Consider the following 25262-nt stretch of genomic DNA (forward strand, 5'->3'; position numbering starts at 1 on the left):
GCTTGGTGAAGAACAAGCTGGATTCAGGACAAACAGAGGCTGTCAGGATCAGATCTTCACTTTACGACAAATAGTTGAGAAAGCATGGGAATATAACAAAAATCTGTATTTAAGTTTTGTCGATTTGGAAAAGGCATATGACAAGGCGCCAAGAGAGAAGCTATTCAATACGCTGCAGTTATATGGTGGCAATGGGGCATTATATCAAGCAATACTTAGTCTTTATTTGAGTTGTAAGTCAGCAGTTAGAATTGAAGGAAGTACAGGAAGATGGTTTAATGTTAAATCTGGTGTGAGACAAGGATGTACATTATCCCCTCTGTTATTCATTGTCTATATGGATCACATTATGAAGGAAAGTGGTATTAAACATGATATCAAAATTGGAGATGTTAATGTCAGCTCTTTGCTTTATGCAGACGACGTTATACTTCTAAATAAATCCGCTACAAGTCTGCAAGATTCTCTGATTAAATTGAATAACTGTTGTAATAGATATGGTATGAAGGTCAGCAATAAAAAGACAAAGACAATGAAAATAGGCAGAAGCATTGAAAATATCAATTGCATAGTGAATGGAGAACCTGTGGAACAAGTAAAACATTTCAGCTACTTAGGCACAATTTTTAGTGAAGATGGTAAATTAAATATGGAAATATACAAAAGAATGAACAAAGCTGGTATGGTAGGAAGTCAATTGAATAAATTCATATGGAATAAGAGAGAAATTAGTCAGAACACTAAATTAGCTGTATACTGGACAGTGTTCAAACCAGTTTTAACTTATGGATCTGAGAGCTGGGTCAGAAGTAAAACACTTGACCAAAGACTAGAGACTGCAGATATGAGAGTCCTGAGAAAGATTAGAGGCATGAACAGATGGCATCAATGGCAATATCATATTAAAAACGAGGATATTAGGAAAGAACTTGACATTGTCAGCATCCAGAAATGTGTTAGCAGAGCTAATCTCAGGTGGTATGGTCACTTAAATAGAATGGGCGAGGAAAGATTAGCGAAACAAGTGTTCTCTGCCAGGTTGTCAGGAAAACGACCCAGAGAAAGACCAAGATATAGGTGGATTGATACTGTACAAAGTGCCTTAGATGATAGAAATATAAGATCTGATAATGTTGGAGTCTTGACAAGTAACAGACTGTTTTGGAGGAAAATTGTAGATAGGAAGTTAGTAATGATGTAAATTTTTCATGTAGTACTATCATATCCTGTACACCCCTTGAAGGCACATGGCAGGAATTTGATGATGGTGATGCACTTAAATTATTCAAGCTTAAAGATCTTCCATAACCAATGTCTGAAACACTGATCTTGTCATTCTTAACTGAGTAAAGATAATTAGAGAATTTTACTGCTTTCAAAACAGTCTTGTCCTATTTTCCAGAACAAAGATCTTACTGCCTCCCCACAACAACACACACCCTTTTAAATAATGTTACAATCTTTAGTAAGATCAGCTTCCTGTTCATGGATTGACTTTACACACCTAGCTTATCATGGCACACAAACACATTAAATCCACAACCTCCAAAATCTTGTTGTCTTCTTTCCTTCAAAACACCAAGATTTTTGCCAACACCTAACACTTTATAAATTTCAAAACTGTCCAACCTCACAAAAATATTCTTTTATATTTGTAATGTTATACCAAAAACCGTTCTAAGAATGCTTTATGCTACTAACCAGAAGAGAGCAAGCAATATACGTAACAGATACTTTCCCCTCTTCAAACTTATGCTAATCAATTTCTCATGGATGTTCTCATTGCAATTAATTTCATAAAGTAAGTATATTATGTCTTTTGACTGTGCACTCTCCATTTGGCATAACTATTTTGCAAATTTTTTTTTTCCTTCCTTCTTTTTTCTAGGGGTGCTGACTTCAGTGAACTGGTCAGCACCATCCCTCCAATCTCCTCTAATCATAATAAGAACAGGATCAGCTGCCTTTTCCAATAAATACAATCTCCATTTATTCAAGAAATTGCCAAAGATTCCTTCTTTCTCCCTGTTGCTATCACAGTATCCTGTACACCCCCCTTGAAGATATATCAAGAATTTAATGATTATGAATGTGCTGGAGACATAAGGATTATATAAAAGTGCTCATTCTTGTGCAATTTAATTTCATATTCTAGAATGACAAAAGAATGTTTTAGAGCAAACTATTTGGCTGTATATCGGATCAGCTCATTTCACCTCACTGTAGCATACTAAATAATCTCCATGTTCTGTCTGTTCAGGTGCTGGTATCCTCAGATTGTACTAGAAGAAATCTCATCTTTGATTCAACAAATCTGTCAATGAATTGTTTTGAATTAGAGCAATGGCAATTAATTTCATAAAGTCAGTATATTATGTCTTTTGACTGTGCACTCTCCATTTGGTGTACCTATTTTGCAACAGATTTGGGTGGGAGAACAAGTACATAAGGTTCCAAGATGGAAACCTTACCACCTCCTTATGAGTCTAATGTGAGATACATAGCAGACAAATACTATTAATACTGTTGAATGTTAATAATTGGTGGATTTTTATTTGAGGATATTCATATTTATCTTAATATTTAATCCTACCATAGAGATGATCTCTGTTTCTAACAATTATTTTTTTAATTCCGAGTGCACCTATATGTTATTATATGCACAAGGGTTCACTCCAATTGGTGCAATGATCTTAACTCTTTCTTTCAGAATCCAATTAATCACTGACTCAAGACCAAAATACAAAATAAACACATTTCATATAACAAAAACAATATATATATATATATATATATATATATATATATACACTTCAAACAAATATTACATAACTAACTACAAATTAATTGGATCCAAGGCCTTTTAAAAATAAACTTACACTTAAGACTAGACTAAACACTTTGTTTGCACAATCATAAAATGTTCATAGCCAGTTTCTTCTTTCTCTGTCAAGGCCCTTTTCAATAGATATATGACTCTATTCTTCATTTTTACAGAATCCTTTCTCATCACTTATGTAGCATACAAGAATTCTTCCTAACTCAATTCTGTCTCTTTTTAGTAGAAATAATAGTTAGATCCGGCGTCCTTAATCTTCCTAATCAGAGTTTTCTCGAACATTCCTTTAGAACGTAGATAGCAATTTCTTCTTTTATTCACTAATGCTTATTGACAGTCTTAACTCTTCCACTTTAAAAAACACAGTTCTAAGATTCCCTTTTCGGAATCTACTATTAATCTTTCAATTAGTGTTTCCTCCAATATTCCGTTTAAAACGCATATAGCAATATTTTCTTTTATTTATCCACAATAAAACTTAATAGTTCCACGATTCTTTTTTCAGAATATACTATTAATTTTTCTCCGACTGTCACATAAAAAGCTTAAGTTCCTCTGAACCTAAATATCTGCCGGCCTGTGTTCTCAATTCCTTCCGAACGCTCTCTTGTTTACAGCCGTTACTCAGATACCGGACGCTTTCTTGTCAGCTGTCAATCGCTCATCAAACTTCTCCGCGAGCATGCGCACTCCTTGGCAAGCGATAAACTAAGTACTGTATAATGGCTGACACGTTGTCTCCGTTAGCGACAAGAGAATGTCTTCATAAAACACAAAACTTAATATTTCAAACCATAATAACTTTGTTTAAAGTAACACAACTAATCAAATCCGGTAAGTACATTAAATTTTTAACTGTTTTACATATCACTTTTAACAAAACAATTTCCATAACGGGCACATCGCAAGTGCCGACAATGCGTGTTATGAAAACAAAACTAATAACCATACTAACATAAGCAATACGTAAAAATATTCAGAATTTTTATTATGATTATTTTTACAGAAACCTTACCACCTCCTTATAAGTCTAATGTGAGATACATAGCAGACAAATACTAATCCTGACCTTGATATCCGATTTTCTCCTTTTTTTTTTGTATTTTGTCATATACATATTTCAACACACACAAATATATATATATATATATATATATATATATATATATATATAGTGGGGTATATTTGCCGGTCTGGTTTGCCGAGTGGTCAGTATCTGCTCTCCAGCCAAAAGGCTGCAGATTTGAATCCCACTGTGGGCATAGATGTTTGCGATTGTTCTTTGAAAATACTAGTGGTGGTGGGCAGTAGATGACGATGGTGTAGTTGAAGTTCATTGTAGTTGGTGGATTGAGTGGTGGAGACAGAGTTGTAGAGCAAGTGCTCTCCCTCGATGAGTCTATGGACTTCCTGGAGGTGTCACGTAATAATAATAATAATAAAATATATACTGGGTGTGTTAGGTGTGCAGTGCATACCCACATAATAGCAATATCGCCAATGTTATATTTTTGCATTTATTCCTATTAAAGATCCCTAATTATTTCCTGGCTTCGTGTGATTCCTAAAATTAAGCACAATATACTAATGCTTCATGAAGAGGACACCTTTCAACCTGTAAACATTGTAACACATTCACGTTAATATCCTGGGTGTGTGGTCACAAATACAGACATTGTGTCAACCAATCCAACTGAACATTGTCCTAAGTTGTTGTTTTTGTTTTCTGAGTTTCATCTGTGACACCGATAGAGACATGTTTTTAATATATAATTTTCTATAAATAATTTATAACTTTATAATGGGAAACAGTGTTGACAATCTACTGAATGTCCTGTTTTTTGCCAGAGATTTTGCAGATGGTATGATTGTAGTCAAAGGAGGTAAGCCTCATCCTCCTCTTCCAAATTTACTATTATATTTACACCTTTGAGTAATTCAAATCTACCAAGCAAATATAGCATTCTTCTTCATGATTGTTTTCTATTATATTTTATCTTAAAACAAACACATTCCTCCTACACTCTATTGCAGATTTGGTCACAATTAATTTCATTGGACCAATTTAGATGAGTGCCGATGCACTATGCACTCTTAAACTTTCATACATCAAGAAAAATGCAACCATACAGTCAAACTGATGTGAATTTTGTAGCACGGGTTGCATAAATGACAGTACCCAACCGAAATGGGCACATGACTGTGAATTTTGTAGCACGGGTTGCATAAATGACAGTACCCAACCGAAATGGGCACATGACGCCACTGAAATACACACGTGTGAATTTTTAATTCCAAGAATGACCATGCAGTGTCACCCATGTGGTGATTTGGTTGGTCATGTGAGTAATCATGTTTGTAAACTAATGCATGCATAAACCTCAAGCTGATAGAGCCATTTGCTAGTTGACTATTGCAAAAATAATAGAGATCTGTGTGTAAACTTTGGTGTAAAAATGTGTGGTAGAAATCTGGAGTAGCGTGTTAACATCAAATTTTGTGTGAAAATCAGCAAAGCTGCTACTGAAACGTTAGAGTTGTTGAAAGTGGCATATGGTGTGAATGCTCTGAAAAAGTCAAGTGTCTTGGAGTGGCATAAGAGATTCAAAGGTGGGCAAGAAAATGTGAACAACTACTCCAGAAGTGGGTAGCCAAAAACAAAAATGATGGATGTAAATGTAAACAGAGTCTGAGATTTGGTACGGTCTGACAGATGATTAAATGTGTGATTAATGGCTGATGAACTGCAAATGAATCGAGAAACACTCATGGTAATTTTAACAGAAGCAACGGCAGCTTCAAGTTGCAACTGATCTTTCTGCAAATAAGCATGTTTCCAAGAGTAATTAAGGGTGACGAAACCTGCTGCTTCCAGTACGATCCCAAAAACAAAATGCTAGAGCATGCAGTGGAAAACCCCGACTTCGACATGTCCGAAAAAAGCACGAATGTCAGGTTCGCAGTTCACGACCATGCTGGTGTGTTTCTTTGATCACAAGAGGATAGTTCACTATGAATTCATTGAACAGGGGCAAACGGTCAAACAATGCTATTTAGATGTGTTGAAAAGATTACACGATTCTGTTAAGAGAAAAAGACCTGAATTGTGGCTCGACAAGTGCATCACGACAATGTGCCAAGCCATAGTGCACTCATTGTGAGAGAGTTTCTGGTCAAGAAATCTATTACCGAATTAGGAATCAGCCAGAAATTATGATTTCTGGCTGATTTCCAAAATTAAAGACTGTCCTAAAAGGACCAAGATTTTCTGACATCGCCGATATCCAGCATAATGTGATTAAAGGAACTCGAGTATTTTGGAAAGAGTTCCAGGCTTGTTTCCAAAAATGGGAACACCGTCTAAACCAGTGTATAAATGCAAGGGGACTACTTTGAAAGTGAAAGTAGCCAATAACGTATAGTTCCGAACTATAAAAGGTTTTTTACAGGTGCATTCCAGGAATTAAATTGCCACACCTCTGTATTTGCAGAAAGATCAGCTGCAACTTGACCCTGCCACTGCTTCTGTTTGTCTGTCAAGATCCAAGGTGTAGGTGTGTGTGTGTGTGTGTGTGAACAATTAATCTAAAGAAAAAGAAAGCTTTGTTTTTGAAGATTTTTCTTCCACAGCCTTATAATAAAGATTTAAGAGGGTGTGATGAAAAGTAATCCCCTCCCCGTAAAGGGATTACATATCACAGTGAGATAAAACTAGGACAATTTCATTGAATTTTATTATGTAATTTTATACAATTATTTTCTAAACAATCACCTCTGAATTCACACCAAATCTGTTGAGATTAAAATTCATATACTGTTGATAGAATGAATGGTTTGATTAGAATTATGGTTAAATCAACTTTAGCTATGAGACCAATGTATTATGTCTGCTAATTGTATATGTTCTCCAACCAGTTTGTCTGTTTGTAGAATGAAAAACCCTCCCAGCATCTTGATGGGACCACACCCTTGCTGTTGTCTTGACCTCACCTGCTAAACAGTCTTTCAATTTCAGATGAATTGAAGTAGATGAGCCAAGTTGGGGATATATGGTAAGGGTAAATCTTTTCAGTACACCTCACGAGACCTGTGCAGTATCACACTGGAGGAAAGCAATTCCAATGTAGCACTGTCAATCCAGCTGGCCTAGGTGGATGAGCACTTCCACTTTTCAAACCTTGGTTTGAATCCTAATGTAACATAAATGTTTGTAAATGCCTTGAGGTGGTTAATGATTTTCGCTGGCTAGCAAAAGACCACAATCCCTTTACTTATTGAAAGAATAAAGTGACTAAAAAAATTTTCCAAGTTTTATTTACAGAACAAGGTTTCTGGATTATCCTAAACCTCAACCCATCCACAGGATTAAAATGTGCTATAGGGTAGCTTTTAGTAAGTGGGATTACCATATATATATATATATATATATATATATATATATCATCATCATCAAATTCCTGCCATGTACCCTCAAGGGGTGTACAGGATATGACAGTACTACATGAAAAAATTACATCATTACTAACTTCCTATCTACAATTTTCCTCCAAATCAGTCTGTTACTTGTCAAGACTCCAACATTATCAGATCTTATATTTCTATCGTCTAAGGCACTTTGTACCGTATCAATCCACCTATATCTTGGTCTTCCTCTGGGTCGTTTTCCTGCCAACCTGGCAGAGAACACTTGTTTTGCTAATCTTTCCTCTCCCATTCTATTTAAGTGACCATACCATCTGAGATTAGCTCTGCTAACGCATTCCTGGATGCTGACAATGTCAAGTTCTTTCCTAATATCCTTATTTTTAATATGATATTGCCATTGATGCCATCTGTTCACGCCTCTAATCTTTCTCAGGACTCTCATATCTGCGGTCTCTAGTCTTTGGTCAAGAGTTTTACTTCTGACCCAGCTCTCAGATCCATAAGTTAAAATTGGTTTGAACACAGTTTTGTATACAGCTAATTTAGTGTTCCAACTAATTTCTTTCTTATTCCATATGAATTTATTCAATTGACTTCCCACGATACCAGCTTTGCTGATTCTGTTGTCTATTTCTATATTTAGTTTACCATCTTCAGTAAAAATTGTGCCCAAGTAGCTAAAATGTTTTACTTGTTCCACAGGTTCTCCATTCACAACACAGTTGACATTTTCAATGATTCTGCCTATTTTCATTGTCTTTGTCTTTTTATTGCTAACCTTCATACCATATCTATTACAACAGTAATTCAATTTAGTCAGAGAATCTTGCAGACTTGTAGCGGATTTATTTAGAAGTATAACATCATCCGCATAAAGCAAAGAGCTGACATTAACATCTCCAATTTTGATATCAGGTTTAATACCACATTCCTTCATAATGTGATCCATATAGATAATAAATAACAGAGGGGATAATGTACATCCTTGTCTCACACCAGATTTAACATTAAACCATCTTCCTGTACTTCCTTCAATTCTAACTGCTGACTCACAACTCAAATACAGACTAAGTATTGCTTGATATAATGCCCCATTGACACCATATAACTGCAGCGTATTGAATAGCTTCTCTCTTGGCACCTTGTCATATGCCTTTTCCAAATCAACAAAACTTAAATACAGATCTTTGTTATATTCCCATGCTTTCTCGACTATTTGTCGTAAAGTGAAGATCTGATCCTGACAGCCTCTATTTGGCCTGAATCCAGCTTGTTCTTCACCAAGCTTTTCTTCCACAATTCTTCTCAACCGTTTCTCAAGTATACTTGCATAGATCTTGCCAGGAACACTCAGTAGGGAAATACCTCTGTAATTCTCACATTCAGTTTTATTTCCCTTTTTATATATGGGTACTATGAGAGCTCTACTCCAATCATCAGGAATTCGTCCCTCTGTCCAGGCTTTCTGAACTATGCAGTGCAGCCACTGTAAGACTCTTATACCACCATACTTCAGCATTTCTGGTCGAATATCATCTACTCCTGCTGCCTTTCCACATTTCAAGCCTTTGATGGCTTTTTCTACTTCAAGTATGGATATGTATTCCTGACTGCATGCCTGGTCAGTGTTTTTTATCACTGTGCTGTCATCACTGCTTGTTTCATTTAGCAGTTTTTCAAAGTAATTACTCCATACTTCAAGGATATCTTTTTCTCCTGTTTTCATTTCACCTTTATCATCTCTAATTCCTTTTACAGCACTCTTTCCTCCATTCCTAAGCTTCTTCAACAACCTCCAGAATATTTTGCCACCTTCTTGATATTTATTTTCTATATTCTTGCCAAAGTCCTCCCATGACTTTTGTTTAGCTAGTTATACACACTGTTTAGCTTTCTTACATTTGTCTCTGTATTCTGTAAGAGTAAAAGCTGACTTATTTGCCAGGAACTTTTGATATGCTTTCTTCTTTTCCTTCACTGCCTCTTTAACTTCCTGTGTCCACCAGGGAGTTCTGATTTTTTTTATCTTTGCACACAACCTCACCACATGCCTCTCTGGCAGAATCAATCAATGTTTCCTTCAGAGTTTGCCACTGAATCTCCAAGGTTTGATTCCTGTTCTCAAACTCTTTCATTTTCTTTTCAATAATATTTCTGTATTTTAGTCTACAGTTTACATCTGAGAGCTGCTCAACTTTTATTCGCTTTAAAACTTTCTTACATGTTATTCTTTTCAATATGAAATTGAATTTTATCCTGCTCAAGACTAAATAGTGATCACTTCCAATTTCAAATCCTCTGTACACTCTGGTGTCCTGCACCAGGGAGAAAACATCACTATCAACAATAACATAGTCAATGAGACTTTTCTTATTCCTAGCCTCTTCTCTCCATGTGAATTTGTGCACATTTTTATGTTGGAACATGGTGTTAGTAATAACCAGTCCATGTCCTGAGCAGAAATCCAACAGATATTTGCCATTATTATTAGCTTTGCTCTTTTCTCCAAATTTTCCCAAAATAGTTTTGTATGTCTCACAATCATTTCCTACTCTACTATTTAGATCCCCAACAAGGACCAACTTTTCCTTTTTCATTGTGTCAGTTGCTTTTTCTAAAGCCTCAAAAAATTCCTCCACTTCTACCTTAGTAGAGCCTTCTGTGGGACCATAGGCACAAATAAGTCTCATTGTCCAGTTCCCCATTCGGATATTTGCCCACATTACTCTACTTGAGACTGACTGCCATTCAAGAAGATTAGCCTCGTATTTTGTGTTGAATACTATGGCTACTCCTTCTTTTCCTTGATTGTTATTGCCTGAATATAACATTTTGTATTTATTGCTCAGAAAGATCTCACCAGTTTTGGTCTTTTTTGTTTCAGTCACCCCTATTATGTCGATCTGGTACTTATCTAATTCCTCAGCTAACTCCATTTCTTTGCCATTCAGGCTTCTTACGTTGATAGTACCGATCTTTAACTCTGGTGATGTTGAGTTGGGGTTTGTTTTCAGATTTCAAAATAAAAAAAAAAAAAAATAAAAAAATAAAAAAAAAAAAAAAAAATATATATATATATATATATATATATATATAAAATCAGTTAATAGCAGTAACAGCAGACATGAATTCTAAATGCCTAGAAAGAAGTGAAAATAACTTTGCTAATAGAAGATACACTCAAATTTTTTTTGGTTTGATGCAACTAATGTCATTTTTTGGTTGCAAAGCAGCATTCACAAAAATTTGAGCCTTCTTATTCATGTTATAACAAATATCAGAAAATGTGTGTCTGCTTGTTTCAGCTTCTGAGTGCACATTCTGGGAAAATGTCGCATACACAAACTTTCAAAAACCACAATTAGCAATCGTATTTGGCCTCACTTATGTGAAATACTAGTTTTGTTTGCTGTTATCTGCTATGACAGGTGACGATTTTTCAAGTATTTTTTTCAATGAATGTAACTTGGATGAACTGTCTGTTGTTGCTTGTAGCGCGCTATTATATAGCATAGTTACAAGTTCAAGCTCACAAAATTTACAGGAATACGTACAGCCCAATGTTGATCAGTAGTGATGTCCACATTGTTGTCCCCTCATCAACTATTTTCATTTACTGATAAATGAAAATTAACTGAATATTTTCAGAGGTCAGAAACTAAACCATTGCACGTGCTATTTCATCTACAGTGAAATTCTCTCACATTATAATTCTGAGACCCCTACAGATAGAACTATGAAACCTCACAGCAATGCATCAGAGAATCTAATTTTTAATGTTTCATATTTTTTTACTAATATATTGTTTGGAAATTAATTATAATATCAGTATGAAATTATTGACTTAAATGTTTTACCTTGTGGTTGATGCATGTGCCATAATATTGCCACCAATGGGTTTCTTAGGATCAGCGGCAAACATTGCAGCCCCATCAACCTGTGCTACCACCTGATTAGTTATTACAACAGCAACACCAAACTGCAATTAATTAATACTTTATTATTATATGTTTTTAATTCAGACAAAAGCAATTCTCAGTGCACAGTTATCTACAAGCTAAATGTAGTTTGTAGATAACTGTGCAAAGATTCTGCTATTTCAAATCTTTTCAGGAACAGAAGTCCCTGAAAATATTAGTAATAGCAGAATACAACACAGAAATCAAAAAATGAAATGTAAACATTAACTAACCGTTAAAAATAAATTGTTGACATCATCACATTATGAAAATAATTTCTGAATCTACTCTAACATGAGTCAACATTTCTGATATGTTGTTACTACCAAGAAATCATGGAAATATAACAAGGATCAGTATTTAATATTTAAGTTTTGTAGACCTTCCCAGGTATATGACAGGATGCCAAGGCAAGAACTGGTCAAAATTATATCAAATGGCACAAAAGAGACATTATACAGAGCAATATATATACACACACACACACACACACACACACACACGTGTGTGTGGGTGGGTGGGTGGCCTATACTTAAGATGGAAGTCAGCTGTTAAAGGTGAAGAATGTACAGGAAGTTTCTGCATAATCTATATGAATCACTGAAAGAAAGTGAAAAGTAACATTGAAATCAGAAATATTTGCTTGGCTCTTTACTTTATAATATCTTTAATTCTCTTACCTAAATTCGGCACAAGTTTTCAGGGCTACTCAAATGCATAAATCTATAGAACAAGCAAAGTACTTCAAGCATTTAGTTTAGGTATAATTTTTAGTGAAGATCAATTAACTTTGGAAATAAGACTGGTAGAGTGGGGAGCAAATGAATAAATTTATACTGAAGTAACCTATGCAACAAAGTTTTACTGCTATTCAATGAAAATAAGTAAAAAATGTGATAGTGATATGCATTTAATACAATGCTAGAATAAACTTAATTTATAAAAAATTTAGCAAATTTAGCTGATATAAAGAACTACTTGGACTGAAGAGGTAAGCTATTTGTTTATCTCAACTAAGAAGTGATAGCATACTGTAATTTGGTGGAATTCTTCAATCAATACCTGCAAGTTGTTCTGCAATTATCTACATACAGTACATATATTCCTGCATAAATAAGAGGATTACCTTTAATGACCTTTAAAGTCAGATTAAGTTTACCAAAGATTATGTTCAAAATATATATATATGATCTGTCAGAATGTGAATTATTTAGTACTACTTCTTAATAATGGAAGAATATGAGAGGGAAGCTTGATGCAAAGGAACATACCATGGTAAAAAAAAAAAAAAAAAAAAAAAAAAAGTAAATATATAAATAAATAAATAATGGCTCAGCATTAATGTCCATAAGAAAATCTTATACTGAAGTATAAGATTATTATACTGAAGTATAAGATTATACTTCAGTATAAGTATCCTCGGCCCTGAAGATATTTTCAGGTGCAAACTTTGTTTGCTTACACTTGGATAAAAGGATTAAACTAAATTTATTATAGTCTAACCAAGTGAAAAATAAACTTCCAACATCTTTCTCTAAATCCAGAGTAACTTAATAATAAGGTGGTACACCTGTTGGCAACTCCTATAGGTGCTTGGAGTTGCCTGGTGTTGCACTACCTTACCTCAGTCCTGAAGATATTTTCAGGCGCAAACATTGTTTGCTTACACTTTAATAAAAGGATGAAACTAAATTTATTAAAATCTTATACTGTTAAGTAAGCAAGCGTGCTACAAGCTGTTGTTAACGTTTACCATATATTAAATATATGACCAGCTAGCCTGTAGAAAACAATTACACTGTAATTGTTTGTACAGAGTTAAATTTTTTTTTATTCATCTATTAATGCTATTTGTGATTTATTATGTATTTTAAGAAGAATAAAAACACGTACAAGTAATTTCTATAATAAAAAAAAATGCAATGTATTTCAAATTACACCTTCACACAATCATAATATTTACCGTTTTCTCAATTTTGACCATTTGAATACAAGAACTTGAGTATATATACAAGTTGGCCACTACCATTGATATTCACCTTAAAAAAAGCAGTTTTACATTATTTCCAAATATCATGATGTGGGGAAAAGAAAAAAAAAAATGAATTACAAAATTAGGTTACAGGCTACAAAATTAAATGAAACACTACAAAAATTAAATGAAAATAACATCTTTGAGTGATACAAGCATTTGAACATGGTGCTAAGTTGATCATTGTGAGTCTCTGAAGTTTACATCAACTGGTTAAAAAAATATCTTGTAGATATATTTGCTGTTATAAGCACATATATGAAAAAACTTTGAAACTCAAATATGTTATTTTGCAGAACTGCTTGTGTTGTAATTATAATATTCAGATGTGCTTCATTTTTATATTTTGGTTTAACACAATAAGAATACAATTTGGTCGGCTAATTCTCAAATTGCCAGCCCATCCTCATTTGTTCAGTATCCAGTAGATACCTAACAGGCCGCACCATGAGAAAGTGAGGATTGGAGACATTAGGTCAAAAGCCCTGGTCAGTTCTCCGCATTCTTTTAAAGGCGATGTGGAGGTCTCCTCTCAGTTAAACAGCTTTGACCCCTAAGCATCCCAGTGGAGCGAGCTGAGGAATTCGATAAATACCAGATAGACATAATAGAGATGACTGAAACAAAAGAAGACAAAATCTGGTGAGATTTTTCTGAGCAATAAATACAAAATGTTATATTTAGGCAATGACAATTAGGGAAAAGAAGGAGGTAGCTGTAATATTGAACACAAAATATGAGGCTAATATTTTAGAGAATGGGGAATTGGACAATGAGACTTATTTGTGCCTATGGTCCAAAAGAAGGTTCTGCTAAGATAGAAGTGGAGGAATTTTTGGAGGCTTTAGAGAAAGCAACTGACACAATGAAAAAGGAAAAGTTGGTCCTTGTTGGGGATCTAAATAGCAGAGTAGGAAATGATTGTCAGACAAACAAAAATATTTTGTGAAAAATTTGGAGAATAGAGCAAAGCTGATAATAATGGCAAATACCTGTTGGATTTCTGCTCAGGACATGGACTGGTTATTACTAACACAATGTTCCACCATAAAAATGTGCATAAATTCACATAGAGAGAAGAGTCAAGGAATAAGAAAAGTCTCATTGACAATGTTATTGTTGACAGTGATGTTTTCCCACTGGGGCAGGACACTAGAGTGTACAGAGGATTTGAAATTGGAAGTGATCACCATTTAGTCTAGAGCAGGATAAAAATTGAATTTCATACTGAAAACAAGAACATGTAAGAAAGTTTTAAAGTGAATAAAAGTTGAGCAGCTCTCAGATGTAACTATAGACTAAAATACACGATCATTATTCAAGAAAAAATGAAAGAGTTTGAGAACCAAACAAACAGGAACCAAACCAAACACTGGGGAGTCAGTGGTAAATCCTGAAGAAAACATTGATTGATTCAGCCAGAGAGATATGTGGTGAGGTTGTCTGTAAGGATAGAAAAATCAGAACTCCATGGTGGACACAGGAAGTTAAAGAGGCAGTGAAGGAAAAAAAAGAAAGCATATCAAAAGTTCCTGGCAAATAAGTCAACTTGTGCTCTTAGCGAATACAGAGACAAATGTAAGAAAGCTAAACACCGTGTAAAATTAGCAAAACAAAAGTCATGGGAAAACTTTGATAAGAGCATAGAAAATAAATATCAAGAAGGTGGCTGGATATTCTGGAGGTTGTTGAAGAAGTTCAGAAATGGAGGAAAGTGTGCTGTAAAAGGATTTAGAGATGAGAAAGGTAACATGAAAACTGGTGAAAAAGATATCCTTGATGTATGGAATAATTACTTCAAAAAATTTCTAAATGAAACAAGCAGTGATGATAGCACAGTGGTAAAAAACACTGACCAAATATGCAGTCAGGAATACATATCCATACTTGAAGTAGAAAAAGCCATCAAAGGTTTGAAATGTGGAAAGGCAGCAGGAGTAGATGATATTCCACCATTAATGCTCAAGCATGGAGGTATAAAAGTCTTACAGTGGCTGCACTAAATAGTTCAGAATGCCTGGACAGAAGGATGAATTCCAGATGATTGAAGTAGAGCTCTCATAGTAACGATATATAAAAAGGGAAATAAAACTGAATGCGAGAATTACAGAGGTATTTCCCTACTGAGTGTTCCTGGCAAGATCTATGCAAGTATACTTGAGAAATGGTTGAAAGCGATTGTGGAAGGGAAGCTTGGTGAAGAACAAGCTGGATTCAGGCCAAATAGAGGCTGTCGGGATCAGATCTTCACTTTACGACAAATAGTCGAGAAAGCATGGGAATATAACAAAGATCTGTATTTAAGTTTTGTAGATCTAGAAAAGGCATATGACAAGGTGGCAAGAGAGAAGCTGTTCAAAGTACTACAGTTATAATGTGTCAATGGAGCATTATATCAAGCAATATTTAGTCTTTATTTGAGTTGTAAGTCAGCAGTTAAAATTGAAGGAAGTACAGGAAGATGGTTTTATGTTAAATCTGGTGTCAGTCAAGGATTATCCCCTTTTTTATTCATTATCTATATAGATCACATTATGAAGGAAAATGGTATTAAATCTGATATCAAAGTTGGAGATGTTAATCTCAGCTCTTTGCTCTATGCAGATGATGTTATACTTCTAAATAAATCTGCTGCAAGATTCCCTGACTAAATTAAATAACTCATGTAATATATTTGGTATGAAGGTCAGCAATAACAAGACAAAGACATTGAAAATATCAATTGCATTGTGAATGGAGAACATATAGAACAAGTAAAACATTTCAGCAACTTAGGCACGATTTTTAGTGAAGATGGTAAATTAAATATGGAAATAGGCCAACAGAATCAGCAAAGCTGGTATGGTAGGAAGTCAATTGAATAAATGGAATAAGAGAGAAATTAATCGGAACACTAAATTAGCTGTATACAAGACAGTGTTCAAACCAGTTTTAACTTATGGATCTGAGAGCTGGGTCAGAAGTAAAACACTTGACCAAAGACTAGAGTCCACAGATATGAGAATCCTGAGAAAGATTAGAGGCGTGACAGATGGCAATATCATATTAAAAACGAGGATATTAGGAAAGAACTTGACATTGTCAGCATCCAGGAATGCGTTAGCAGAGCTAATCTCAGGTGGTATGGTCACTTAAACAGAATGGGGAAGGAAAGATTAGCAAAATAAGTGTTCTCTGCCAGGTTGGCAGGAAAAGGACCCAGAGGAAGACCAAGATATAGGTGAATTGATACAGTTAAAAGTGCCTCAGAAGATAGAAATATTAGATCTGATATTGTTGAAGTATTGACAGGTAATAGATTGATTTGGAGGAAAATTGTAGATAGGAAGTTAATAATGGTGTAAGTTTTTTATGCAGTACTATCATAACCTGTACACCCCTTGAGGGTATATATCAGGAATTTGATGATTATGAGATGTGCTTCAATATTTAAATTTCATAATGACTATCTGAAATGATCTTCAAACAGCTGTCACTCTTTCATCAATTTCCTGACGTGTACCCAGGGAAATACAGATTATGATAGTTCTACATGAAAAAGTTACATTACTCATTTCCTATCAACAATTTTCCTACACTCTCAAGATTCCAATATTATCATATCTTACATTTGTCTCTTCTAAGGCAATTTTTATTATATTATATATCTCGATCTCGGTCTTCCTCAGGGTCTTACCATCCTAGCCAAAAACACTTGTTTTACTAACCTTTCCTCCTTTTGCTAACAATGTCAAGTTCTTTCCTAACATCCTCATTTTTAATATGAGGCTGCAATTGATGTCATCTGTTTACTCCCCTAATCTTTCTCAGAGCGCTCATATCTGTGGTCTTTGATCATATGTTTCATTTCCATCATACAGTTATCAGATCCATAACATAAACTTGGTTTGAATACTTTGTATATAGTAAGTTTGGTGTTGACTAATTTCTCTCTTATCCCATATAAATTTATTCACTTGATTATTTTTATGGCTATTTCGCCTGCTATCATTTAGGAGTATCCCCTTTTTTGTGTCATTGGCTTTCTACTCAAAATTTCTTAGGGTATTACTGATGTATTATAGAGACAAATATATGCAGACATTTCGGACATACCTTGCTTGGATGTTGTTGGTCTGCGATGTGCATACTTCTGCTGTTAGGCTGTTAAAGGAAGGTTTTTTTTGGTAAAAGTAGAGGGGGGGGGGTTGAGGCAATGTGGGAGAATTAATTAAAAAAAAACAGGGTTTTTTTTGGTATAATATATATATATATATATTATTATTATTAAGGGTGGGCAGAGCACTTTTTTGGAGGGGAAAGAGATGGAAAAGGGGACTGAAAATAGAAATTGTTTTTTTGAGGAAGGGTTTATCGGAAAAGGAGTCAGGGTCTCTATAATACATCAGTAATGCCCTAAGAATTTTCGAGTAGAAAGGACAAAAAAAAAAAAAAAAAAAAAAAAAGGGACACTCCTAAACAAAAGCAGGTGAAATAGCCGTAAAAATAATAGTTTTTAAGAGCAGTAACATGGGAATTTTCCCAGAAATAATACCTTATTCACTTGATTTCATACCATACCAGCTTTGCTAATTCTGCTGTCTATTTCCATATTAAATTTGTCATCTAAACTAAAAATTGTGCTTAAATAACTAAAATGCTTTACTTGTTCTATAGGTTCTACATTCAGGATGCACTTTATGTTTTTCAATGTTTCTGCCTATTTTCAATGAGTCTTTTTTATGGTTGATTTTTATCCCAAATTTATTACAGCAGTTATTCAATTTAGTCACAGAATCCTGCAGACTTGTACTGGATTAATTTATAACATCATCTGCATAAAATAAAGAGCTATGATTAGCATTTCCAATTTTGATACCAGGTTTAATGCCCCTTTCCTTCATAATGTGATCCATATAGACAATGAATAACAGAGGAGATAATGTACACACTTGTCTCACACCTGATGCAACATCAAACCATCTTCCTGTACCTCCTTCAATTCTAACTGCTGACTTATAACTCAAATATAGACTACATATTGCTCAATATAATCCCATTTACACCATATACTGTAGCATTATGAACTACTTTTCTCTTGGCATCTGGATCATATGCCTTTTCCAGATTTCTAAAACAAACACAGATCCTCGTTATATTCCCACAACTTCTCCACTATTTATCTTAAAATGAAAATTTTGTTCGAATATTCATTTATAAAATTTAATTTGGCATGCTTCGATGAATATTTGGTTCTTCAGTCAAATTGAAAAAGAAAAACAATTTTTAAATATCTGCAATAATCCTTAACACCTGACCATGTAACTGCATGAAAATAGAAAGAACTATCCTTATTTCATAACTTTCTACACACACACACACACACACACACACACACACACACACACACACACACACACACACACACACACACACACACACACACACACACACAGAAAGTTTTGAAAAAAGAAGACCAAAAAACTTATGAAAATACAACCTGTGGCATCAGCATTGTTTTAGATTGTACTATTTGAGACACCAGCATTGGCTAGTGTTGTGTCGTCCATCTTGCTAATTGATCCATTTATGTTGATTTGATGGATTTTATCTTATTTCTTTAAATTTCGTTTTTATTTTGTTAGATGCTGATTGATACTGATCCGAATATAAGGAAATTTATATTATCCTGCACCACCTTATATTCAGATTAGTCTATATAATACAGAGGAATCAATCATCAACTAACTTTTGCACTCTCACTTTATACAGGCCGAGGTTAATATTATCATTTAAGGCTTCTGCAAGGTTCGAATAAGTTTTATGAGCGGTGCAATGAAGAAAAATCAGGCAAACAACAAATGAATTCAATAAAATAAACATTTAATAGAGGGTTATAGAACATGTACATTTAAGCATAATTTTCTAAGCAAGATAATCTAATTGAACAATATTCAAAATATCTCTGAGACACTAGTAGCCACTCGGTTTGGTTTAAAGATTAAAGTTAAATTTACAGATCATATTCTTCAATGCTTAAATACTATTATCACAACTTGTCTCTATTCAATGAGATAATTCAATTCTTTTATACATCAAACTTAGTTCAAATACTCATAACAAACATAAAACATTAGGCATCAAACATTCAGCTGTCAATTCTACATTCTTCCGAATAATTAAAAATGGTTCATACAGTTCAATGTTTCAGAATTTTACATTATTCTTAAGGTAGAATTCTCTAATTCTCTCTTAGTCAGCAAACGCTTAATTTAATTATGAGGCAGTTATCATTTCAAGGGGGGAGGGGGACACTTAAAAGCTCCATACTTCAGCTATTTTTAGTAGAACGCCACAGTTAATGTTAAGATATATCAGGTGGAGCTAACTCATATTTCTTCACGAAATATACAAAAAGACTGCTCTTATCGGGTTACACCTTTTACACATTGGATTCACTATAGGCACACTTAAAACTGTAGTTAACTATTACTTTGAAATAATACTATTCAAAAGAAATCTTCACTATAATAACTGAAATATTAAACATAGAGCTTCACAAATCATGACGCACTCGTTTTAGGTAATCTACTTATTCCTTATTTTCTTCTATGCATTAAATTCAGCTTTGCATTATTCTTCCTCAAAACAATTGGAATCCGTCGTAATTTTAGAATTCTGTAGAAATATTCCAAATTGCCTATTAATTTCCCGGTCCTTTCTTAATCTATTTATGGCATTATTTACACAGTTTCTTATAATAAATTTTATAGAATAAACTAAATAAAATGAATGACATATTTATATAGTCTTTTCATTATTATTACATATTCTAACATTAAATAATTAATTAATAACAAACAAAACTCAAAGCATTTATATGAATAACATATTACAAGCAAGAGACTAACAACAAATAATATTTGCAAGTCTTGCTTATAACATGGTGGATTATGTTAAATGTGAATGAAGTATTAAAACATACAAAATATCTTCATTCACAATTTAACACTAGGTACCTGTGTATTTACCTTTTATTAAGGATTTTTTGATTCAAGTTTTGTTGGCTTGACTTAGTTTTCTCCAAATATTTTCAAGTAAGTTAGACTATGGTCAAGTGTGAAGGTTACTTTCATGGATTAGAGTCCTGTTGCAGAAGTTTATTTTTATAGAATTTTATAGAATAATAGGAGCTAAGTTCACATTATGGGTAAATATCAAGAATAGTGATCGGAGCTTGCCCCACCTTAGACATGAGTTGCCTCAGCTTGCACTACCTTAAGGGTCAGTTGCTGCAGTATCCAGGTATTTGCTTATGCTTGGAATCGTCAAACTTTCTATAGTTTCTACTACATTCGGCATAAAACTCTGAGTTTCTTATTCGGCTAAGAAACGATATGGGATGTAATATCCCTTAACTTAAACAAGTCATATGTCGCCGAATTGAAGCCTTTGGCTCTTCATATATCTAATAGTTTATTTTTAGTTTTCTATGAGCCTCATCATTATGTAGACAGAAAGCAGAAACAACAGTTTTGCTGGGATTAGGAGATAGTCCCTAGCTTTCAAAATAATTTTGTAAGGAGCTCAGATCTCGGCTCAGTGGTTTCCTGAGGCTTGGAAGGTACTCCATTGGGTAGTACCGTCTATAGCTATGCCATCAGTACAGATAAACTTTCAACTAGCAGTTGGAGGGATACTGTTTTGTACATGTTGAATAAAGCTGGGGCAAAGACAGATCCTTGTGGCAATCATTCCTGCAGGATAAATGTTCTGCTTTTTTCATGAATTTAGATGAACCTTTATTTTCCTATTGGAGAGCATTTGTTCCAGTAATTTTTGAGTTTTTTTGGCAGTTGATTATTTTAGCTGCTTTATACAGTAAACTCTTCTTCCATAGTGTCATAAGCTGATGTTAGGTTTATGAAGGCAATATCTGTTTTTAAATCCTTTTGGTATCAAGCTTCTATATGGGTTGTGAGAGCTAAGGCCGTCATGGCAACTTCTGCCAGGCCTAAACCCAGCTTGTTCACTGGGTAAGACAGATACTATTTTTGGAGGAATTCTAGAGAGCATAATCCTTTCAAAAAGTTTGTAAGGAATGCAGAGCAATGCTAGAGGATGGTGGTTGGATCTGTGATCACAAACACTTGTTTGTAGATTAAAATATTACTTTACAGAATTCACACATAGGCATGTCATCACCCCTCAACAGGAAGGAATGTGTGAAAGGACTATGATCTATGCAGATCTGAGCAAGAATACCTTCCTCTTTACAAACCCTGCACAGACTATGCTGCCACAATTTAATTTCAGGCTTAATTCAATAGAGCTTATTATTACTCTCACTACTACTGGGATAAAACTATTCAATAATCTGCTGGTAGTCAGTGTATGGAACAGGCAGATGTGACACCTCCAAGTAGTGTCCAAGGAATCATCATGGAAGGGCACTCTACTTCACACATCCAACCGTCTCACCCCCTACTACTTAATTCTCTTACTATACACAACTACCACCAAAGCCATCTACTACCCATTACCCACAACAGCATTTTTTTTTTTTTTTTTTGTCTGTAAATTGCATGTTCTGAAGGCCAATTTGCCTGTACATGGGATGAAAAAGCTGAGTTTTCAAAAGAAAAAAAACTCTGCTACCTCTGTATGAGAATGGCTAACTCACATTTGAATGAAAAAGCCCATATAAAGATTGCTCTCATAATGATGAGAATTGAACTTGGGCCTTTTCCAATCGAACTCATGCAATATACAGTAATTTTTCCATTTGCAATGCAGAGGCGCTTATCATTTTCTGTGACTCCACAATGTGGCTTGGAATCCAACAGAGAGGAGATGGATTCAAGAGAGCCCTGGGTGTTTTTGTAGCTCTAGACATTTTATTGATTGCAGAGAACTTGGGTAATCAGAGTATATTATGCACCTTTGGCAATATTCAAACTTACATATTTTGGTGAAAGCTCTATAAGCATATAATCAGAACAGAATAATGTACTGTCTGGGAAGACAGAAGATCCCACTAGTGCCTCTGATTTTGAACCATCTGTGTAGACAGGTACAAAATCATCATCATCAAATTCCTGCCATGTACCCTCAAGGGGTGTACAGGATATGATAGTACTACATGAAAAAAATTACATCATTACTAACTTCCTATCTACAATTTTCCTCCAAATCAGTCTGTTACTCGTCAAGACTCCAACATTATCAGATCTTATATTTCTATCATCTAAGGCACTTTGTACCGTATCAATCCACCTATATCTTGGTCTTCCTCTATGTCTTTTTCCTGCCAACAAGCAGAAAACACTTGTTTTGCAAATCTTTCCTCGCACATTCTGTTTAAGTGACCATACCACCTGAGATTAGCTCTGCTAACGCATTTCTGGATGCTGACAATGTCAAGTTCTTTCCTAATATCCTCGTTTTTAATATGATATTGCCATTGATTCCATCTGTTCATGCCTCTAATCTTTCTCAGGACTGTCATATCTGCAGTCTCTAGTCTGGTCAAGTGTTTTACTTCTGACCCAGTTCTCAGATCCATAAGTTAAAACTGGTTTGAACACTGTCTTGTATACAGCTAATTTAGTGTTCCGACTAATTTCTCTCTTATTCCATATGAATTTATTCAATTGACTTCCTACCATACCAGCTTTGTTTATTCTGTTGTATATTTCCATATTTAATTTACCATCTTCACTAAAAATTGTGCCTAAGTAGCTGAAATGTTTTACTTGTTCAACAGGTTCTGCGTTCACAACGCAGTTGACATTTTCAACGATTCTGCCTATTTTCATTGTCTTTGTCTTTTTATTGCTGACTTTCATACCATATCTATTACAACAGTTATTCAATTTAGTCAGAGAATCTTGCAGACTTGTAGCGGATTTATTTAGAAGTATAACACCATCCGCATAAAGCAAAGAGCTGATCTTAACATCTCCAATTTTGATATCATGTTTAATACCACTTTCCTTCATAATGTGATCCATATAGACAATGAATAACAGAGGGGATAATGTACATCCTTGTCTCACACCAGATTTAACATTAAACCATCTTCCTGTACTTCCTTCAATTCTAACTGCTGACTTACAACTCAAATAAAGACCAAGTATTGCTTGATATAATGCCTCATTGACACCATATAACTGTAGTGTATTGAATAGCTTCTCTCTTGGCAACTTGTCATATGCCTTTTCCAGATCGACAAAACGTAAATACAGATCTTTGTTATATTCCCATGCTTTCTCGACTATTTGTCGTAAAGTGAAGATCTGATCCCGACAGCCTCTATTTGGCCTGAATCCAGCTTGTTCTTCACCAAGCTTTTCTTCCACAATTCTTCTCAACTGTTTCTCAAGTATACTTGCATAGATCTTGCCAGGAACACTCAGTAGGGAGATACCTCTGTAATTCTCACATTCAGTTTTATTTCCCTTTTTATATATGGGTACTATGAGAGCTCTACTCCAATCATCGGGAATTCGTCCCTCTGTCCAGGCTTTCTGAACTATGCAGTGCAGCCACTGTAAGACTTTTATACCACCAGACTTCAGCATTTCTGGTCGAATATCATCTACTCCTGCTGCCTTTCCACATTTCAAGCCTTTGATGGCTTTTTCTACTTCAAGTATGGATATGTATTCCTGACTGCATAACTAGTCAGTTTTTTTTACCACTGTGCTGTCATCACTGCTTGTTTCATTTTTTTCAAAGTAATTACTCCATACTTCAAGGATATCTTTTTCTCCCATTTTCATGTCACCTTTATCATCTCTAACTCCTTTTACAACACTCTTTCCTCCATTCTTAAGCTTCTTCAACAACCTCCAGAATATTTTGCCACCTTATTGATATTTATTTTCTATATTCTTGCCATAGTCCTCCCATGCCTTTTGTTTAGCTAGTTTTACACACTGTTTAGCATTCTTGTATTTGTCTCTGTTTTCTCTAAGAGCACAAGCTGACTTATTTGCCAGGAACTTTTGATATGCTTTCTTCTTTTCCTTCACTGCCTCTTTAACTCTCTGTGTCCACCATGGAGTTCTAATTTTCAAAATCAGAATCAAATCAAAATGAGGTACAAAATCAGAGTATTTAATTTATGAAATTGAAAGAGCAGCTGGTAGACAACAGACGTGGAAAATTTAGTTACCCTCCAAAAGTAAAAAAGGTACATGGTGGTATGTATGAATGCCAAGCTAGAAATGTATTTGGTGGCATCTGCAGTGTGTTGTCTACTGCAATATACAGACTTATAAGAAAGCTTTTATTTGCAGCACACATCAGACTGCCATACATCCTTATGGTTGTATGGCAGTCTGATGGGGATTATATAGATTCTCCCACTGTGGGCCAAAAAATAGTTGGCCACATGGAATGGTCTGGCAAAGATTTTATTTTTGTAGCATACAGCAGAGGCAGCTTTTGATGTCAAAGTGACAAAGGTGGTTCACTTGCCTTGGTGCACAGACTAGGGATCAGAAAAGTTCGAAATGCTCTAGTTACAAATCTTATGGCTTGATGGTGAACTGGGTCATGCTATTGTCCATTACTCTCTCTCTCTCTCTCTCTAACAGAAGAAAAGACTTGGAACCTACAATCAAGTTTCAATCTTATAAGTGCTTGATACAGAGAGAGCAAAGAGCATCTATTTGTACCTTAAGAGATGGAGGATAGAGTGCAAAGGATGTTCACTGGATTTATGACACTTCTCTTGTAATTGACATATATGAGAGAGAAAGAGAGAGAGGGGAAATAGTTTGTTATCAAATATGAGTCTGAAGAACTTAGCTTCTGGTGCAGTTGGGATTGATGTTTTTCCTAATCTGAGTTCTGGGTTATAATGAAGACCACATCTGTCTGTAGCAAAAATGCAAACTATCTTTTGCTGTGAAAATCTGAACCTATTTGCAAGATGATCAATAGCTTACTAAAGCTGTCTTTTCTATGCCCATCATATTACATGAATGACAGAAGATGGTAAAGTCATCCACATGTGATT

At 34.7% G+C, this 25262-nt stretch overlaps 1 protein-coding gene across 4 annotated transcripts in view; it reads right to left on the bottom strand.

The window, feature by feature from the left end:
- The window catches only part of spn-A (RAD51 recombinase homolog spn-A), a 100648-nt gene that overhangs the window by 3321 nt on the left and 72065 nt on the right, over positions 1–25262 (bottom strand). For all 4 annotated transcript variants that reach the window (XM_090401009.1, XM_090401010.1, XM_090401007.1 and 1 more), the window contains exon 9: positions 11122–11243. In XM_090401009.1, the coding sequence (XP_090257135.1) occupies positions 11122–11243 (122 nt within the window). The remainder of the gene's footprint in view (positions 1–11121; positions 11244–25262) is intronic.

The sequence above is a fragment of the Typopeltis vanoorti genome, chromosome 11 (assembly GCF_054136105.1).
Source record: "Typopeltis vanoorti isolate ZY-2024b chromosome 11, IOZ_Tvanoo_1.0, whole genome shotgun sequence".
In the NCBI taxonomy this organism is placed as follows: Eukaryota; Metazoa; Arthropoda; class Arachnida; order Uropygi; family Thelyphonidae; genus Typopeltis; species Typopeltis vanoorti.